Genomic DNA, 19,304 nt, shown 5'->3' on the forward strand with positions numbered 1-19,304 from the left:
CCCATAATCCCTGGCTATTGGCCACTGTGGCTGAGGATTATGGGAGTTGTAGTCCAAATACCAGCTGTGGGGGCAACGTTGAGCAGGTCTGGTCTACAGCTAGGCTTCTTCCACAAACCCATCCACTTTCTCATCACTGGTGAGTGCAGAGGCACTCTTACCCCTTGACTTCGGGGCCAAAGTCCAGGGTCTTCACACACTCCAGGGACCCCCAAATCCTCTTTCGTCTGTCCTGGGTGGTGTGGATATCATGGTCGATGATATCGAAAGCTGCCAAGAGATCCAAAAGGATCAACAGTCACACTCCCACTGTCAATTCCTAACTGGAGATCATCCAACAAGCCGCCCAAGGCCATCTCAACCCCATAGCCTGCCCAAAAGCCAGTTTGAAATGGGTCCAGATAATCCGTGTTCTCCCAAGACAGGCTGGAGCTGAGAAGCCAACCCCCTCTCAATCACCTTGCCCAAACATGGGAGGTTGGAGACATACCTGGAATTGCCCAGTTCTGAGGGATCCAATGCAGGTCCCTTCAAGAGCAGTCTAATAATGGCCTCCTTGAGACAAGGAGGCATCCTGCCCTCCCTCAGAGAAGCATTAATGATCTTAACATGGTCCTCTCCAATCATCTTACTGCTGGATCATATCAGCCATGTTGGACAAGGGTCAAGAGGACAGGTGGCTACCTTTATACGGAAGAACTACGGGGGCTGAAGTGGCAAGGTAGATGGCTCAGACGCAAGTGGAGAAAGAAGTATCTTGTCCCAAGTATGTCAACTTGTCAACTGAAATTTAACCACACAAGAGGAGCTGCTGGAGATCTCCACAACAGATTCTGCAGAAACTATAGAGTCTAGTTCAGCTCAGTTACAAGGGATTTTATCTGCGACAAACTCATTAAAAACGCCACAACGGGTAACTGATGGATCCAAATACTCATTCAGGGGAGGAGGGGCATGTACTAGTCCTCTCACAACCCTAGACAACTCCACTGGACGTGAGCTTGCAGAAGCAAGGCAGGCAGAAAAGAACTGCGGCTTTGCTGAATGCATTGCCAGAGCATAGATCTTCACATGTGCTCTGTGTTGTCATCTGTCGGATTCAAACTGATTATTTCTCCACTTGTGTCTTGCGTTCGAGCCATCTACCTTCTGCTTTGGCCCCCGTAATTCTTCCGTATAAAGGTAAAGTGTGCTGTCAAATTGATTTTGACTCCTGGCGCCCACAGAGTCCTGTGGTTTTCTTTTGGTAGAATACAGGAGGGGTTTCCCATTGCCTCCTCCTGTGCAGTAGTAGTAGTAGTAGTACTTTATTACAGCCAACGGCCACTCAATACAACAACACACACACAACAGTACACGACACATCAGAAACATCAAGAGAAACTGCAATAAAAACAGTACAGTAAGAGTATCATATATGAAGAATTTTGTCTAGATAAAATCAGATCACCCTCCTACTATACTATGCCCGCATCTAGCCTCTCAACATGTCTTCTGCGGAGTTTACTTGCAATACTGTGCAGTATGAGATGATGCCTTTCAGCATCTCCTATATCGCTGCTGCGATATAGTACCAGCGGACTGGTCAGAGAAGACGCTTAGGAGCAGGCATGTCTATTGCCCTAGGGAGTTCATTATTCACGTCTGAACCAGGGCATCAATAGATTATCTGGCAGAACCAACCTTAATGCCTTCCATAGCTTCTTGGAATCCTATGGGATCCAATAGCCTTTTTTGGGTGGACCATCCTAATAGTGGACCACTGTGGAATTCCCTCCCTCCTGAAATAGGATCTTCCCCATTTCTGACCATTTTTTAAAAGCATTTGAAAACACACCTCTTCACCCCAGATTTCTCTGCTTTTTAAATTTTCAGGTTTTAATCTGTGTTTGGTTTTAAATTATCTAAATTGTTTTAAGCTTTTGTGTATGTTTATAACTTGTTTTTGTGTGTTATTGTTATCGTTAACAATAATAAGTTATTGTTAACTAACTGCCCAGAGACGAAAGTTTGGGGCAGTGTACAAATCAGATAGATAACAGGTCCTTCACCCCTGCGGAGAAGGGTTGAGGCTGTGAATCCAACCTTGACTTTCCATGACAAGGGGGAGATCACAGGAGTCCCCACGGAGCACCCTCCTGATCAGAGCAAAAAACCAAATCTAGAGTGTGTTGGTCCCTCCCGAGACCATCTGGAAAAGGCCCACAGTTGTCATGGCGGCTATGAACACCGGAGCTGATCCTGACAAATTGGTTCGAAAGTGAACATTAAAGCCCCCAGAATTACTAGTCCGAGAGACTCCAACATCAGCTCCAATGGGGTGAAGGTTGAGAAGCGGGGTGACCCAGTCTATCTTTGGTCTCCCGACGTAGGTACACACATTCAATAGAGGCCAGTTCCCCGACAGGAACCCTGGTAAGGGAGATATTCGAGACCACAGACATTCTTCCTCCCTGCCCACGCCCTCTCCCAGTATCCTGCTGGGAGAAGCTGGGCCCAAACTGGACCACGAGCCTCCCCCATCCAGGTCTCCATAATACACAGCAGGTCAGCTCCGTCAATCCCGCAATCAAATCATGGATAGTTTCTGTTTGATTTGGAACCGACCTGGCATAACAGAGAAGCAAGGTAGGGTTCTGTGGGGGTTTGGGACTGCTGCTCCCCAAGGTCAAGGAGCTGGAAGGGGTAAGAGCTATTAGCTTTCTGATCCCCCTTCCCCTGTAAGAGCCTGCTACCTTGCAAACCTCACATTTTCTTCCTCTGTTCCCCACCACCATTAGAATCACCCCAGAGACAGTGAACAAACACACACCCCAATTCTAGGTTCACCCAAACACATACCTGCACACAGAATCCGACAAATCGTATTGGGTTAGGGCGATTCCGATTCCTGAGCCGTATCGGAAGGGCGGTATATAAATCTAATCAATCAATCAATCAGCAGAGAAGTTCTTAAAGCAGGAGCATAGCTTGCCTCAGCCCTCTGTCCCCCCACCCCGAATGTTTTCTTACATTCTTGTGAGTTCAGCTGCTGTATGCGCCCTCAAGAAAACCACATCTTAAAAATACTGTGTGTGTCACTGTGTGTTTGTGTGTAGATGGATGACGCTGAACTTGCAGCGGGGCGCCCTTCAAAGGTCTCTAGGTCCAGGCTCCAAGATCACCCTCTTCCTTCCTAGGATCACCTCCCCATTTTTGTCAGGGGAGCACTGGATCCTTCAGGCAAGGGGTCACAGTCACGGCACCAGCTTTGGTCTTCTGCCTCGGAGTGCCAGCACACACTTCCAGAAGAGCACCATCCCTCCAGCCAAATCAGCCCTCAGGCACCTGACATCTTTTTCTCCTTGCTTCTTCCTGACTTGTAGGTTTACACTCTGCCTATGCTCTGGAGCTAGTTTCTCCCCAACACTAGTCTTCCCTTTTAGACTGAGACAGCTCAGATGCAGGGGACCTGCTTCGCTCTGCCAGGAGCACAGATGGGGAAATGATCCTGGCAGCAATGTCTTGGCCAGTGTCTTGCTAAGGAGCATCCCTCCCTGCCTGACCTGGGGCCATGTGAGCAATGGAGAAATCCCTGGAGGGAGAATGAATTTCCCAGGAGATTGCAGGTGGGGTCTAGAGGGATCCGTCCCCCTCTCTTCTGTCCCTCCCACCCACTCACCTCCTGGGGACATTGAAGGGAACCAGCAGGAAAGGAAGTCCCTTGCCAGACAACTCCAGCCTCCCCACCAGAGCTACCTGAAGGAAACCCCAGCATCTGGAAGGTAAGAGGCTCCTCCTTCCAACATCTGGGAAGTATTTATGTTGTAGTTTAGGGAAAGTTGGAGTCCTCCTCCGGTGCTGCTGGGACCATGTTCCCCTTGATGCCTTCCTTCTTTTGTGGTACTTTCTCCCCCATCTGGGCAAAGCATGCAGAATTAAGCAGCCGCCAGTGGCCAGGTAATTGGGGTGGGAGTATTTTTGTTGCTGGTTTTAAGGTGTTAAATGGGTATTGGATCAGCCCCACCCTCTCCTCAGTCTCAGGACAGGGCAGCAGCTGGCTGCAGAGATAGCAGCTGAAGTTAGTGGAACAGGCTGCTTGTGGGGGATCCTCCTTGGCTGACGAGAGGCTGGGTGGCCCCTGTCAGAAATACTGTAGCCTTTTCTCGCACTGAGCAGGGGGGTGGACTAGATGGCCTCTGAGGTCCCTCCCAACCCTAAAATCCAATGAAATCTCCATTTTGGAAGCAAAGGAAACTACTGGTGTGTGCCGAACAGTGCATTAGTAATTAAATGTGTGTGTGCTTGAATGAAAATATTTCAAATAATGGAATGTTTAAAAAAATTCATTGAGCTTCAAAAACCGCCGGATGTGTCTTTCATTTAGAGAAGAGAGAAAGGAGCCAGCAGTGAAGCCGGTGAGCATTGTGAAATGTCCCAACAGGAAAGCAGAGTCTCGAAAGAGCCTCTAAAGTTTGTTTGTTTGTTTAAGGCAGAAGGAAGGGAGATTGAAGACTCTTCTCCTCCTGTGACAAATTGAGAATCAGTTCCAAAATGTTACTTCTGGGAGATCAGCAGAGTTGCAAAGAACCATTTCCAAGAAAGATGGAAGGGGAGGAAGAGAGCTGGTCTTGTGGTAATCTGCATGACTTGTCCCCTTAAGCTAAGCAGGGTCTGCCCTGGTTGCATTATGAAAGGGAGACTAGAAGTGTAAGCACTGAAAGATATTCCCCTCAGGGGATGGAGCCGCTCTGGGAAGAGCAGAAGGTTTCAAGTTCCCTCCCTGGCAGCATCTCCAAGATAGGGCTGAGAGAGATTCCTGCTTGCAATCTTGGAGAAGCCGCTGCCAGTCTGTGAAGACAATACTGAGCTAGATGGACCAATGGTCTGATGCAGTATATGGCAGTTTCCTAGGTTCTTAAGAAGCCCAGCAAAGGCGAGAGGCAGTTCAAGAACTCGGGCTCCGCCACTTTCCACGCCTGACGTGTGACCCCCAAGTCTGGAACTTCAAAGGGCCACTTCTGTGACGCCCCGCCCCCACCCCATTGCGAGAAAACCGGAAACCTTTCTAGGCTTGCAGACATGCTTATATGCTTGTAAGTGTGGATAATAGAACCATGATGAGTCCCAAGTGCAGCATTTTTTTGTAGACGTCGTGCCTCTAGGTGGCTGAAGTAGTCTAGTGAATTCGGGTTGCTGAGCAGGCTCAAGCCTGCGTTTCTGCTTTGCAAGCTGCCGGGCGAGCAAAGGGACGCAGATGGCAACCTGAGTGTTGGTCCAGCGATTAATCCATAAAGCAACAAGGTATGTGCATATATTTTATCCGACTCTTTGCAAAAGCAACAATGACAGTTTTCTTTTCCTTTCCTTTTTTTTAATGGCTTGCCTGTGATTAACCCTCCTCTATTTGTAACCCGCCATGGCTCATGATCTCATGGATCTCCTCATGGTGGGGCTGGAATGTATTGCTGGCTAGTAAGAAATACGGTCTGGCTACCAAGCTCTGGCCACGGGGCTGGCGGCACAGCCGACGGTCTGCTCCTTGCTCCACATCAGCACGGTTCTGTCTCTTAAAAGGGGTTTCCAGATGTTGTTGACTACAACTCCCAGCATCCACAGCTGCAATGGCCTTTGGTTGGGGGTTATGGGAGTTGTAGTCAACAACATCAGGAAAACCTTGTTAGAGGGAACACTGCATCCACGCCGGGGGTGGGTGGAGCTGAATAGCCTCCTCTGCTGGGCTCTGCTACAATGCCCTGCCCTGCCTTCCTTTTCCAAGTATAAATTGTCTGATTCACTAAGCAGGGCCCACTCTGGTTTGCATTTGAATGGGAGACCACCTGTGTGAGGACTGTAAGACATTCCCCTGAGGGGATGAGGCCAGGACTCTGGGAAGAGCAGAAGTTTCCAAGTTCCCTCCTTGGCAGCATCTCCAAGATAGGGCTGAGAGAGAGACTCCTGCCTGCCACCTGGGAGAAGCCGCTGCCAGCCTGGGTAGACAATACTGAGCTAGATGGACCAAGCGTCTGCCTCAGGCAGCTTCCTATGTTCCTATATTTTGCAACTGGAATAGGGGATAAATGTGGAAGGGGTCCTGGGGGGGGGGTCATCTGGAGGTGGGGTACTCCTGGAAGTCAGCAGAAGTCTGAGCAGCAATGCATTTGTTCACACACACACACACACACACACACACACACACACACACTGGCTACAAGCTGACTTAGCACTTCTGACTTAGATATGGAGCATCTCAGAGGGAAAACATCATCCAGAGAAGCTTCCTGCATTCATCTGCATGTTGACACAGACCATCCCGCTTAGACATGGAGCAAGGGTCAGGAGAAAAATTAAGAGAACCCCCATTGTGTGTGTGTGTGTGTATCGTGTGGACAAGGTTGTGCATTTTACTTTTTCTCCACGAAGAAAGGGGGAAGCTGCCGTAGACTGAGTCAGACCACTGGCCCATCTCGCTCAGTATTGTCTACCCAGACTGGCAGCAGCTTCTCCAAGGTTGCAGGCAGGAGTCTCTCTCAGCCCTATCTTGGAGATGCTGCCAGGGAGGGAACTGGGAACCTTCTGGATGCAAGCAGGCAGCTGCTCTTCCCCGAGTGAGCCCCATCCTCAAAGGGGAATATCTTAACAGGGCTCACATGGAGTCTCCCATTCAAATGCAAACCAGGGCAGACCCTGCTTAGCAAAGGGGTGGATTCCAAGCCTTGCTACCACACCTTACTGCAAAATAAGATTTGGGGGCCCCTCCTTTCAGTCACCTTAAATGCTGCAGTGGGGAAATGCTTGACTAGCAAGCAGAACGTTGCCGGTTCGCATCCCTGCTGGCATGGGTCCCAAACTATGGGAAACACCTATATCGGGCAGCTGCGATATAGGAAGATGCTGAAAGGCATCCTCTCGTATTTTAAACAAACAAACAAACAAATCTGTGCATGGAGGAGGCAACGATAAACCCCTTCGGCATTCTACCAAAGAAAACCACAGGGCTCTGTGGTCACCAGGAATCGACACGGACGATCGAAATTGACTTGATGGCACACTTTACCTTACCTTTCAGGCACCACTGAAAATCCCCCTCCAGTCACACTCACCCTGATGACAGCCATGCCCCATAGCTATGCCCACCCCAACGGCCACCCCCCCCCCCACTTGAATAGATGCAAGAACTCTGCGGGGTGTATTACATGGAGTCAAGACAGGTTTCCTGAGCCTATGAAGTTCGGTTGCTTGCCTGCCACCTTGGAGAAGCCGCGGCCAGTCTGTGAAGACAATCCTGAGCTAGATGGACCAAGGGTCTGACTCAGTATATGGCAGCCTGCTATGTTCCTATGACATCGTCTGGTTATTTGCCACATCCTGATCTTAGGGACACAGGAAGCTGCCTTATACTACAGAGTCAGACCATTGGTCCATCTCGTTCAGTCGTGTCTACTCTGACCGGCAGCAGAACTCCAGGGTTTTTCAAACAGAAGTTGCTCCCCACACTCCCTGGTTCCCACCTGGGACCTTCTGTATGCAGATGCTTGCTTATTTATTTATTTATTTATTTATTTATTACATTTGTACGCCGCCCCAAACTTTCATCTCTGGGTGGTTTACAATAGTATAAAACAAGTTAAAATATATACAAAAACTTTGCAGCTGAGGCTTCTGGGAGTGGTAGTCAACAACCTCTGCGAATCCCTGTTAGACGCTGATAGGCACCCATCCAAGTGTGAGCCAATGGCAGGATGGTGATGTAGAGCCTCCATATTCAGAGGCAGTATACCTTTGAACAACAGTTACAATCTCAATAAGTTATTTTAAACTATTTTCTTAGACAAATGGGTCTAAACACATTCCTCATAAAGAAAAGTGTATGAATGATCTCACCAAAGGTCCATCCAGGAAAGGAAAGGAAAGCCAACAAATCAGTTTAGACAAGCACAGATCTACATCCATGCCTCTGAGTACCAGTTGCAGGGGAGCAACAGCAGGAGAGAGGGCATGCCCTCACCTCTTGCCTGCGGGCTTCCCAGAGGCATCTGGTGGGCCACTGTGTGAAACAGGATGCTGGACTAGATGGGCTTCTTTGGGCCTGATCCAGCAGGGCTGATGTTTCAGGATAAACAAGCAATTCTAGGAAAGGGGGAAGGGAGCAGGTTTTAAAACAATCCCCTATGATCAATTTTGCAAAATATAAACATATGCCTTTGGGCTTGTTTTCTTCTTGGGCCCCCTTTCACTTGTCTAAGCAATCAGTTGCTCTAATGCTATTCAATCTGATATGTTCTTGGCAAGAGAAGGTTATGGGGAGGAAAGGCCCGCTCCTGCTGAGAGCCAGCCAGGAATTCAGAAGAATAAAAGGTCTATTGCCATTTCACAAGTAATGGATCAGCAAGATGTAAATTGACCAAGCCAATTGCTCCTGCACATTTGCAGAGACTAGTTTGAGAAGCCGTTGGGGCGTTTCAGGTGTTGTTTCTTTCACATTGTAATATGCATTTCACCCGGACTTAGAACAGTTAGCTTCTCTGCAACCTCCATATCCTCCTTAATAATCCCTTTTGCTCTCTCCTGCTTCTGATGTATTCAAATAAGTTTTTGTCATCCCCCTTGATGCTTTTAGCTAAATGGTCCTCAAACTCACCTTCCACCTCCCTTATTGTTGTTCACTCATTTTGCCAGAGTTTTGTGCTGTAAGGATCCCAAGCTAGTAACCATGTGAATGATTAAACAGCTGGTCTGTTGTAACCAGCTTTTCCCTAGGGAGGTTTCCTCGGTGAGTCACTCCCTGAGCTTTGAAGCTGGCTGTTGGTTTAATCTTTAACTTTCCAAACCAGAAAGGAACAGAAAAAGACCTCTGGTAAAGCAGAGGTTTTGGTAGCCTGACCTCTGCCAGAGGCTGGAGTAGGGAACAAAATCTGTGGGATGGGAATGTGTTAAGTTCCGGGTTGAAATGTTTCTCCTAATGCATATTTGCATAAATATACCCATTTTATATTCTTACATTTGCATCACAGATTAGGTTTTAGAAAACCTCTTATTTTTCCCTTTTTGACCTGTTATGTTTTTTCTAACTTGTGTAAAGTCGATTTCGACTCCTGGCGTCCACAGAGCCTTGTGGTTTTCTTTGGTAGAATACAGGAGAGGTTGACCATTGCCTCCTCCCGCGCAGTATGAGATGATGCCTTTCAGCATCTTCCTATATCGGTGCTGCCCGATATAGGTCTGGGAAACATCCCAGCGGGGATTCGAACCAGCAACCTTCTCCTTGTTAGTCAAACATTTCCCCGCTGCCCCACTTAAGAGATGGGGAGGCTCTCATTTCAGCAAGAAGTATGTTCCAAAGCCTCGGGGCTGCAATGGTGAAGGCCCGTTCCCCACCCCACACCCCACCACCAAATAGCCACAAGATGAGCCGGCGGTATCTGCAGATGAGACTAAACCACAAGAATATTTTCTTTTTCTTTCTGGGTTTTGGAAAGTTAAAGATTTTAAACCCCCAGACAGCTTCTCAGAGCACACAAAGCGGGATGACTCATAGTTGAGAGCATTCCCTCCTGAGCTGGCTGCAAAAGAGCTGGTTTGTTCTGGGCAGTCAGTTAAGCATGAACTAGACTCAGTCAGAAGGGGAAATTCCACTACACACACCCTCCTCCCATGCTGACGCTTTGAGCGGGGGGAGAGAGAAGAGGAGTAGTGATGGAAGGAATCCCCCCACACACACACACCCAGGGAGAAGAGGAGGAGGGGATGGGGAACCGATGGCTTTCCCTCCCCCCCTCCCCTCTGGATAAATTTGACCAGACTCTTGCAAAAAAACCCTCCAAAAAACCAAAAACTGGTCATTGACACACAGACCTCTAAAAGCAAGCCACACTTCTTTCTACAGCTGCAATCCTTTAGAAGAAGCCCATTGTACGAAATCATTGACGTCTGATTTAGTAATCCCAGCAAGCCTGCAAACTGTTCTCAGGGCTCAGAAAAACACCTGCTATGTCATGACACACATACAGTGTGTTAAGCCTGTAATGTCAAGATAAGATCTGAAAAGGGCACCCGAGGCAAGACGATGGCAAAACCCAGATCGTAGGAATCGAGAGCAAGCCCGATACGTGGGGAAGCCCGATACGTAGGGAAGCCCGATACGTAGGAATTCTAAGGTGCTGCCTGGAAGGTCCCCTGCTGGGAATCTCTTCCTCTGTCTTATTCTGTCTTTTCGGACAGCTGAACATATCTGGAGGGGGCAAATTTCAGTACGCCAAATCCTGCTGGCCTGCAACTCCCAGGATCCCCAGCCATCATGAATTGTCCTTGGGAATGCTGGGAATTGTAGTTCTGCAACATCCGGATGCTGAAGGTTGCCTACTCCTGCTCTCTCTCTCTCTTTGAATGCTGAACCCTCCCTGGTTCAGGTTCAAGTTCCTTCCCTGGTTTCTCCAAGATAGGGCTGAGAGAGATTCCTGCCTGCAACCTTGGAGAAGCCGCTGCCAGTCTGTGCAGACAATACTGAGTGAAATAGACCAATGGCCTGACTCAGGATATGGCAGCTTCCTATGTTCCTAAGTTGTTGTTGTTGGTTTTGTTTTTGTTTGTTATTCATTCAATTTCTATACTGCCCTTCCAAAGATAGCTCAGGGCGGTTTACACAGAGAAATAACAAATAAATAAGATGGCTCCCTGTCCCCAAAAGGCTCACAATCTAAAATGAAACATAAGATAGACACCAGCAACGGTCACTGGAGGTCCTGTGCTGGGGGTGGATAGGGCCAGTTACTCTCCCCTTGCTAAATAAAGAGAATCACCACATTAAAAGGTGCCTCTTTGCCAAGTTAGCAGGGTTATCATATCGGAAGAAAATATCAGCGGTTATCACAAGTGCTTGCTAAGACTGGGATATTGGTTTTGATGTATCAGAGTCTATGGCAGGAGGGTATTGAAAAGCACACCAGAACAGCCACACCTGTCCTTGAACCAGCAAAGGTGCTCCCAGGTGTGGGAAAGCCGAGGGCAGGGGAGCAATCAGGGAAGGATGCTGGATTGAGGGCTTGGTTCTGTGGGCCTCAAGGGAAGACCCCTTTGCCTGCCCCTCACACTGTCTTTCTAGATTCTCTTTGAGGCTTAGCGTTTCTCTCCTTTTCCTACAGAGAAGAGATCCATGAGGTGGAATTTAGGTGCCAAAAATCTCCATCCCTCAACATGGAGATATTTATCAGAAGTCCCTTGGAGAAGGGATTAAAGATAGAAAAGGGAAACCCGGCTGGTCAAATAGCAGGAAACATTCCCGAGGCCTGCCAGACTGAGAGCAGCAAGGAATTCTGGGAAAGTCCTGAGCAGAAGATGCTAGGAGGAGTTGTAGAGGACGCCACCAGCCCAGATGTGCAGCATCAAAGGTTCAGGCAGCTTTGTAACCAGGAGGCTGAGAGACCCCGAGAGGTTTGCAGCCAACTCCACAGGTTTTGCTGCCGGTGGCTGAAGCCAGAAAGGCACACCAAGAAGCAGATCGTAGACCTGGTGGTGCTGGAGCAGTTCCTGACCATCCTGCCCGCAGAGATGGAGAGCTGGGTCAGAGAATGCGGAGCGGAGACCACTTCCCAGGCGGTGGCTCTGGCCGAAGGTTTCCTCCTGAGCCGGGCAGAGGAGCAGAAGCCGGAAGAGCAGCAGGTGAGAGAGCGGCTTCTCTTAGCCCTTGTGAGTTGCAGAATGCCAAGAAGATGAGCCAAGAGAAACTAAAACAAGGCAGAAGTTGCCAGAGAACTTGGAAATCACTCCAGTCCCACATTCCATCCCTGGCAGCATCTCCAGGTAGGGCTGGGCAAGACTCCTGCCTGAACCCTTGGTGAGCTGCTGCCACAGTGGACAATCCTGAACGAGATGGACCAAGGGTCTGACTCGGTAGAAGGCGGCTCCCTCTAGGTCTTCCCTGCACTATTTCGTTTCTCATCCCTCTCTCCCTGTCAGTGGCCCTCTGACCCCTGAAATTTATTCATAATAGATTTCCTCCGCTCTGCATGCATTTCTGCTCACTTGGTGTTTCACTCTCTATCCCTCTCCCTTATCCCTTGCATTTATATCCATGCTCCTCCTTGCTCAAATCTACTCCATCCCCCCCAAATCTTCTCTTCATCAACCTTCTTTTTCGTCCAGGGCCTCCACACTCCCCGGGGGCCCCCAAATCTTCTTTAGACTCTCCCAGGTGGTATGGTCACTTCTGGCCCGCACTGCACCGGGTGGCCCAATGTGATTTATAACCTGTGCTGGGCGCTTTAGAGACAGAGGGGTGAGTGGGGAAAGAAAAATGTGGGATGGGAATACGTCAAGTTGCATGTTGAAATCTTTCTGCTACTTTGCATAAATATACCCCACGTGTTAAAAAAACAGGTGTGTGTGTGTGTGTGTGTGTGTAAGGCGCTGCCAGTCTGTGAAGATAATACTAGATAGACCAATGGTCTGACTTAGTATATAGCAGCTTCATGTGTTCGTGTGTGTGTGTGTGTGTGGAGTCCCGAAAACTCCAAAGGCCTTTAGGTCCAGGCTCCAAAATTACCTGAGTGCACCCCTGCTCCCTGCTCCTGAGAATCTTTTCTTCTGTCTCTTTCAGATGCAAGACCTGCTGTCAGAAGCCGGCCCTGATTTCCCTGAGGCTGAGGAGCCTCCATCGGACCACAGGCTGTCCGGAGGGATCAAACCGGAGGGTGATGGAGGTACGGCCTTGCTAGATAATGAGAGATAGGACGGACCCCCCCCCTTGTTGTTTTACAAACCTCCCAGGGTTGGTTATTAACCCAGCAGGAGCAGAGGGGGCAGAAGGAGAGCTGGTCTTGTGATAGCAAGCATGACATATCCCCTTAGCTAAGCAGGGTCCGCCCTGGTGGCATATGAATGGGAGACTTGATGTGTGAGCACTGGAAGGTATTCCCCTTAGGGGAGGGAGCCGCTCTGGGAAGAGCATCTAGGCTCCAAGTTCCCTCCCTGGCAGCATCTCCAAGATCGGGCTGAAAGAGATTCCTGCTTGCAACTTTGGAGGAGCCGCTGCCAGTCTGTGTAGACAATACTGAGCTAGATAGACCAATGGTCTGACTCAGTATATGGCAGCTTCCTATGTCCCTATGTGAGGGGGATTCTCAAGGGTAAAACGAAATGAGCTTGGCCGATTAACACTAGTTCCACGTACAGGCAAATGCCTAATTGAGCAGCTGTTTTTATACATGCCTGTTAGCAAGAGGGGTAGCAAAGTGAAACAGGGTTTTTTTTTACTCACATAAGCGCCGTTAGGAAAGACTTTTAAAGGGTGGCTTGGTAGCAGCGAGTGAATTACCAGAACTTCTGGGTTCCCAGAATCTTTTCTTAGCTTTCGGGTCTTGAAAGTTAAAGATTAAAGCCCCAGTGAGCTCAGAGGTAGAGGTGACCCACTGAGGAAACCTCGCTCCTGCCGATCTGGTTAGAACTGACTCAGCCAGTTAACCATCCTCTGGGTTAATGGCTGAGTCAAAGGAAAATTCACTACAGACCCTCTTCTCCAGCCTCTCCTGCAGTTCAAAAGCATAATGCATGGAGAGAGTTCTTGGCATAGTAGCTGCATCTTGAATTCTGCAAAAAACCAACGTGAAAAGGATTTTTAAATTCTCTGTGTTTCTGTCTCTCGTTCATTCTCCTCCACCTTCCCATCACTTTGGTGTCTTTGGCAGATGATGGAATGAAACTGCCTGGGCGTCCTCATACGTCTCTTCTTTCTGGGGGAGCAGAAGAAGCTTCACGAAGACGGGATCAGGTAGGGGAGGGGTTGTTGGGGAAGAGGAATTGAGGTGGATCGAGGACTTCTCTTCCTTGGTCATCTCTCCAGTCCTGGAAGAAGCTCTCTTTCTAGGGGCATCTTTCAAAGCTGCTGGCTAGTAGGCCTTGAAGCAGTCACCAGCTTAGGAAGACTTGAGTCTGGCTAACTCAGCAAGAAGGTACCTTTTGAAAGGGTTAGCTCTCCAGTGCTCAGCAGGGGGAGAGCATCAGTGCCTCTGAATCTCGAGAGAACGTCTTTCCCAGTGGCTTTGCCTGGGATCACCACTGTGTGTTTTTGGTGAGAATCAGAGACCCTTTAACACAAGGCACCCTTTCCCGCTCCATTACCTTTTGTGTTGTTGCTATAAACCGTTATTAACCTTTTTGTTGAAAAGCAGTACTGTATATAAAATATAACTGATGAGCCTGCAGGGAAACATACCCCATCCGCCACACACACACACACACACACACACACACACACACACACACACACCGCTTTCCTGCACGACCCTCTTGGATTGTGCTTAGAGGGGAAACACACAATTTGTGATTTGCGAGGTATCAAACATCTCCTTCTTCTTTCATGGCTAGGTGACCTTTGAGGAAGTGGCTGTGCGTTTCACGGAGGAGGAGTGGGCGCTGCTGGATCCGGCCCAAAGAGCCCTGCACAGAGAAGTCATGGAGGAGAACGCTGCAAATCTGGCCTCTCTGGGTAATAATCTTTCCCTCCTTCTTTCCTGGAAGGGGAGATTCAAAGTGAGATTGGCCGGGGTTGCTCAGCTGGTGAGAATGTGGAGGAAATATTGCCCGGGTCTTGAGTCTGATCCACTTATGGGCCAGAGAGCCAGTGTGATAGAGGACATAGAGTTGACACAGCCGGGCTTGGGTTAGGAGAAGCCTCCTTCCCTAAATCGAAATGTGACTGCTCTTCTCTTTGCCAGTCCTGAAGACCAAGGTGGGAGTGGGAGGAAACAATCCTGTGGGCATCAGCAGCTGGACAGGAGAGGTTTTTGCCCAAACTCAGTCAGCAGCTGGATGCAGCTGTGAGATAAGACAAACCTGCCCTAAGTCTGGTTGGCCGAAAGAGATTAGTAGTTAGCATCAAAGTAGAAACTGGAAGATCTGGCTTCAGTTACCCCGTCAGATAGCCATAAAGCTCATTGGTGGCTTTGAGCCGAGCATCTCTGACCTCCATCAGATTGTGGTTGGGGTAAAAGGGGAAGATCGATGGGATATTAATGCATTACGCCAAACTCATCCCTGAGGATGCTCTCTCTGACTGACCCTGAAGATACAAGGCGGCCTCAGATGGGAACAGGATCTACAGGTAGGTCCATCTCATTGGCCACAGTCTAGACCAGGGCTGCAGAACTTTGGCTAGTCATATCCTGTCCTAAACACAGTGGCCACTAGCCAGAGATCATGGAAGTGAGCTTTTCTCCACAACCCCAAGATCTCACCAGCCCTAAGTGTGAAACTTTGCCATGAGTTATGTGAACATCTTTTCTTGAGTAAGAGGATGTCCACCTGGGAAGGTGTCTGTACTCCGTTTTTTTGCATTTAAAAAAAGCTTGGTAGACCTCTCAATGCAGCCTTACGACCTACAGGGAGTCTGTTATCATTTTCCAGAGTAAGTTATCTTCTCCCAGGAACATGCAGTTAAGGAAGCACCATCCCTTCATTCATTTCTTTGACTACACATTACTAGGAGAAGAGGAGGCATAACCTCCCTTTAGGATGCTCACATCAGTAACCTCACCTACAATAATGCTTTGCATTTGTATTGCACAACGGTTCCCCACCTGGGGGCCTCCAGAAGTTTCCGAACTGCAACTCCCACCAGCCCCAGTTCCAGTGTATTGTGGCTGGGGGTGATGGGAGTTGTAGTTGAGCAACATCTGGAGGCGCCTATGTTGGGAAGCCGGAATACAGTGGTCCCTCGACTTACGAAGCACTCGACATCCGAAGATTTCGACATACGAACGACAAAAAATACCGGAAGTCATTGCCGGTTTAGATGCAGCTTCCTCGACCTTCGAATTTTTAGATGCGGTTTCCTCGACTTACGAGTGTTTCCGGACCTCCGTGGATGCGCTTTTCGACTTACGAAAATTCCGACCTACGAACGTGCGTTCGGATCGGATTATCTTCGTAAGTCGAGGGACCACTGTATAGTGCTTTCAAGTTTGCCAAGCCCTCACATGCATGAGGTTATTGTAATTCACGCAACAGCCCTGTAAGGTCAGTGGGCATGGTTCTCCCCATCTTTCAGGTGTGGGGACTGAGGCTAAAACAATGCAGCTTCCCAAAGGCCTCTGTTCTTCCTTTTCCTTTCTGTTTTGATTGGGGTGGTGTTTGTTTTCAGGTGTCCTAACGCACAGTCACTTGGCCTCTCTAGAAATCTGGCCTCTTTGTCACGACCTGAATGTGATTTTATCCAGGCTAAGTGAGGGTGATTAAAGCCACCAATGATTTCAACTCTGTCTCACTTTGATGCCTCCCTGATTTCTTTCTTCAGCTTCAGGTCTAAGAGGGTTTACAGCAAAGAGCTTCAGCAGGAGTGGAGAACTTAATAAACACAACAGAGCCCACACTGGGGAGAAACCAGATAAATGCTTGGACTGTGGAAAGAGCTTCAGCCAGAGTGAAACACTTCCTATAAATCATAAAACCCACACTGGGGAGAAACCATATGAATGCTTGGAGTGTGGAAACAGCTTCAGCACAAGCGGAGCTCTTACTAGACACCACAGAATCCACACTGGGGAGAAACCTTATAAATGCTTGGCGTGTGGGAAAAGCTTCAGCCAGAGTGGACAGCTTAATGAACACCTTAGAACCCACACTGGGGAGAAACCACATAAATGCTTGGAATGTGGAAAGAGCTTTACCACGAGGGGAGAACTTACGAGACACCATAGAATCCACACTGGGGAGAAACCATATACATGCTTGGACTGTGGAAAGAGCTTCAGCCGGAATGGACATCTTACTATACATCAGAGAACCCACACTGGGGAGAAACCATATACATGTTTGGAGTGTGGAAAGAGCTTCAGCCGGAGAGGACATCTTACTATACATCATAGAATTCACACTGGGGAGAAACCTTATAAATGCTTAGAGTGTGGAAGAAGCTTCAGCCAGAGTGGACAGCTTAATGAACACCATAGAACCCACACTGGGGAGAAACCATATAAATGCTTGGAATGTGGAAAGAGCTTTAGCCAGAGTGGAGAACTTACTAGGCACCACAGAACACACACTGGGGAGAAACCACATAAATGCTTGGAATGTGGAAAGAGCTTTATCCAGAGTGGAGAACTTACTAGACACCATAGAACGCACACTGGGGAGAAACCATATATAGTTGTTACCTGTCCCCCACCCTCTAAAGAGTTAACAAGAAGTGAACCCTTGTCTTGTCTGACAGCCTGGTGAACTCCAGGGCTCAACCAATCAGCACACCAGGTGGGTGTGACCTAGAAATCTGTTGCCTGGATTTCTTAGAAGAAGAAAGGAGCTAGTGCTGAAGAAGCAAGGAGGACATGGGGCAATGGAGTTTTGCTGTAGCTGGAGGTTGACTGTAGATTCTTGAGAGACAGAATTACAGGGGCTTGGTTCTCATCAGGAGTTTGGTGAAGCAAGGAACAGAAGCCAGGACATTTGGCTTTGGGAATTTAAACTAGGGAACAGTTTGCTTAGTCAGACTGTACATCAGGAATTATTTTGCTTTTGTGTGTATGCTTTTCATTTTCCTAAATATCTGTTATTTGTAACTAAGATTTTATTGTATGCCACCCCAGCATCATTCGGGGTGCTTTTGAAGTATTCTTGTAACCAATGAAGTATTCTTAAGTGTATCTAAAAAGCCAAAAGCCTCAGATGGAACCAGTCTGTAGTAACTGAATAAAAGCCCCCCCCCCCCCTGTTGTTTTTACAGGCTTCAGAGGGTTGATTATTAACTGAGCAGGAGAAGTGGGGTTTCCTCTGGTTACATCTTAAGGCAGTAAAAAGTAGTAAATTAACAATTAACTCTACATGCAGGCTGATGCCTGGGAGAACAATTGGGTTTTAATCTCGCCTACTGGCAAGGGGAAGCACAGTGAAATGGGTATTGCTAGTCTCCCTAAACCCTGTTGGGAAAGACTTTCTATAGAGGTGGCTTGGTGGCAGAGTTGTAAACTACCAGGGTTGCTGGGTTTACCAGGATCTTTTTCTTAGTTTTCTGGATTTTTAAGCCAGCTAGTCTGTTCCTCAGAACTCTCTCAGAACAAAGGAAAGGGATGGCTCAGCACTATAAAGTCTCCCTCGTGCTGTAGAATTAGTTAAATCTGGCCAGTAAGTTAAGCATTCGCCTGATTGGTGCCTGAGTCAGAGAGGAAAGGAAAAATTTCCCCTACCCACAATCCGCTATACCATATCAATGCTTGGAATACGGAAAGAGCTTCAGCATGAGTGGACATCTTACTATACACACCAGAGAACCCTCATTGGGGAGAAGCCACATGAATGCTTGGAGTGTGAAAAGAGTTTCAGGAGGAAATCAAACTCATAAAGGGTAAATCTTGTCCAAGCCCAAAGCTATGGGCAAGATTTTTTCACAAAGGGAGAACACATGAGAAAATCATAATGGTTCCAAAAGGGGGGGAAGAGATTTTCTAAAATCTAATCCATGATCCAAATGTAAGCATATTAAATGGGTATATTTATGCAAATATGCATTAGCAGAAAAAGTTCAACACGCAACTAGGGATGTGCACAGAACTGGTTCAAAGGCCCTTTATGGGCCTCCAAACCAGTTTGAACGGCGGGTGGTTCCGCCGGTTCGGGGGGGGTGCAATTACCCTTCCTGCCGCTCTTCCCACAACAGCACTCCATTTTCAGAAAGTCCATCGGGGCGGCAACGTACCTCCCTGCTACCCCGTTTGCCGGAACTAGCTGGAAGTATCTGCTGCGCTGGTGTGTGGGGGCATGCATGCGTGTGGCAGGTGCGATGTGTGCATGCCTGCAGCGGTGCGCATAGGCACAGCAGATACCGCCCCCCCGTCTCTTAAGTAGAGGTCACGCCAGGCACAGGTCACAGACAGTGGCGATCAGACCACCCAGGACAGACTAAAGAGGATTTGGGGGCCCCCAAGAGGCATGGGGGCCCTGCACCTCTGCCCGGATGTCCTGGGGATTGACTGCCTCTGGCCCTACCTGGGGATGCTGACCAGGGCTGAACCTGGGAGGAGAGCTGGTCTCCTGCTAGCAAGCATGAATTGTCCCCTTTGCGAAGCAGGGTCCACCCTGGTTTGCATTTGAATGGGAGGCCACATGGGAGCACTGCAAGATGTTCCCCTTGCATGCAGATGGGTCCATGTTCCCTCCCAGGCAGCATCTCCAAGATACGGCTGCGAGAGACTGCTGCCTACAACCCTGGAGAAGCCGCTGCCAGTCTGGGTAGAAAGCACCCAGGTAGACAGACCAATGGCCTGACTCAGTAGAAGGCAGCTTCTCAGATTCCGATGAGCAAAGCACATGCCCTGCCACTGAGCTACTCCCCTAGCCTC

At 48.7% G+C, this 19,304-nt stretch overlaps 2 protein-coding genes across 2 annotated transcripts in view; one reads left to right on the forward strand and one right to left on the reverse strand.

The window, feature by feature from the left end:
• The window catches only part of LOC128338634 (zinc finger protein 420-like), a 29,145-nt gene extending 11,476 nt beyond the window's left edge, over positions 1-17,669 (forward strand). The window contains exons 7-11 of the mRNA XM_053281354.1: positions 11,121-11,637; positions 12,575-12,677; positions 13,662-13,744; positions 14,341-14,461; positions 16,268-17,669. Coding sequence (XP_053137329.1) covers positions 11,121-11,637; positions 12,575-12,677; positions 13,662-13,744; positions 14,341-14,461; positions 16,268-17,190 — 1,747 coding nt within the window. The 3' untranslated portion in view covers positions 17,191-17,669. The remainder of the gene's footprint in view (positions 1-11,120; positions 11,638-12,574; positions 12,678-13,661; positions 13,745-14,340; positions 14,462-16,267) is intronic.
• The window catches only part of LOC128338529 (zinc finger protein 154-like), a 117,951-nt gene that overhangs the window by 20,034 nt on the left and 78,613 nt on the right, over positions 1-19,304 (reverse strand). The gene's annotated exons all lie outside the window — the stretch shown is intronic.

Source organism: Hemicordylus capensis, chromosome 16 (genome assembly GCF_027244095.1).
Source record: "Hemicordylus capensis ecotype Gifberg chromosome 16, rHemCap1.1.pri, whole genome shotgun sequence".
NCBI lineage: Eukaryota > Metazoa > Chordata > Lepidosauria > Squamata > Cordylidae > Hemicordylus > Hemicordylus capensis.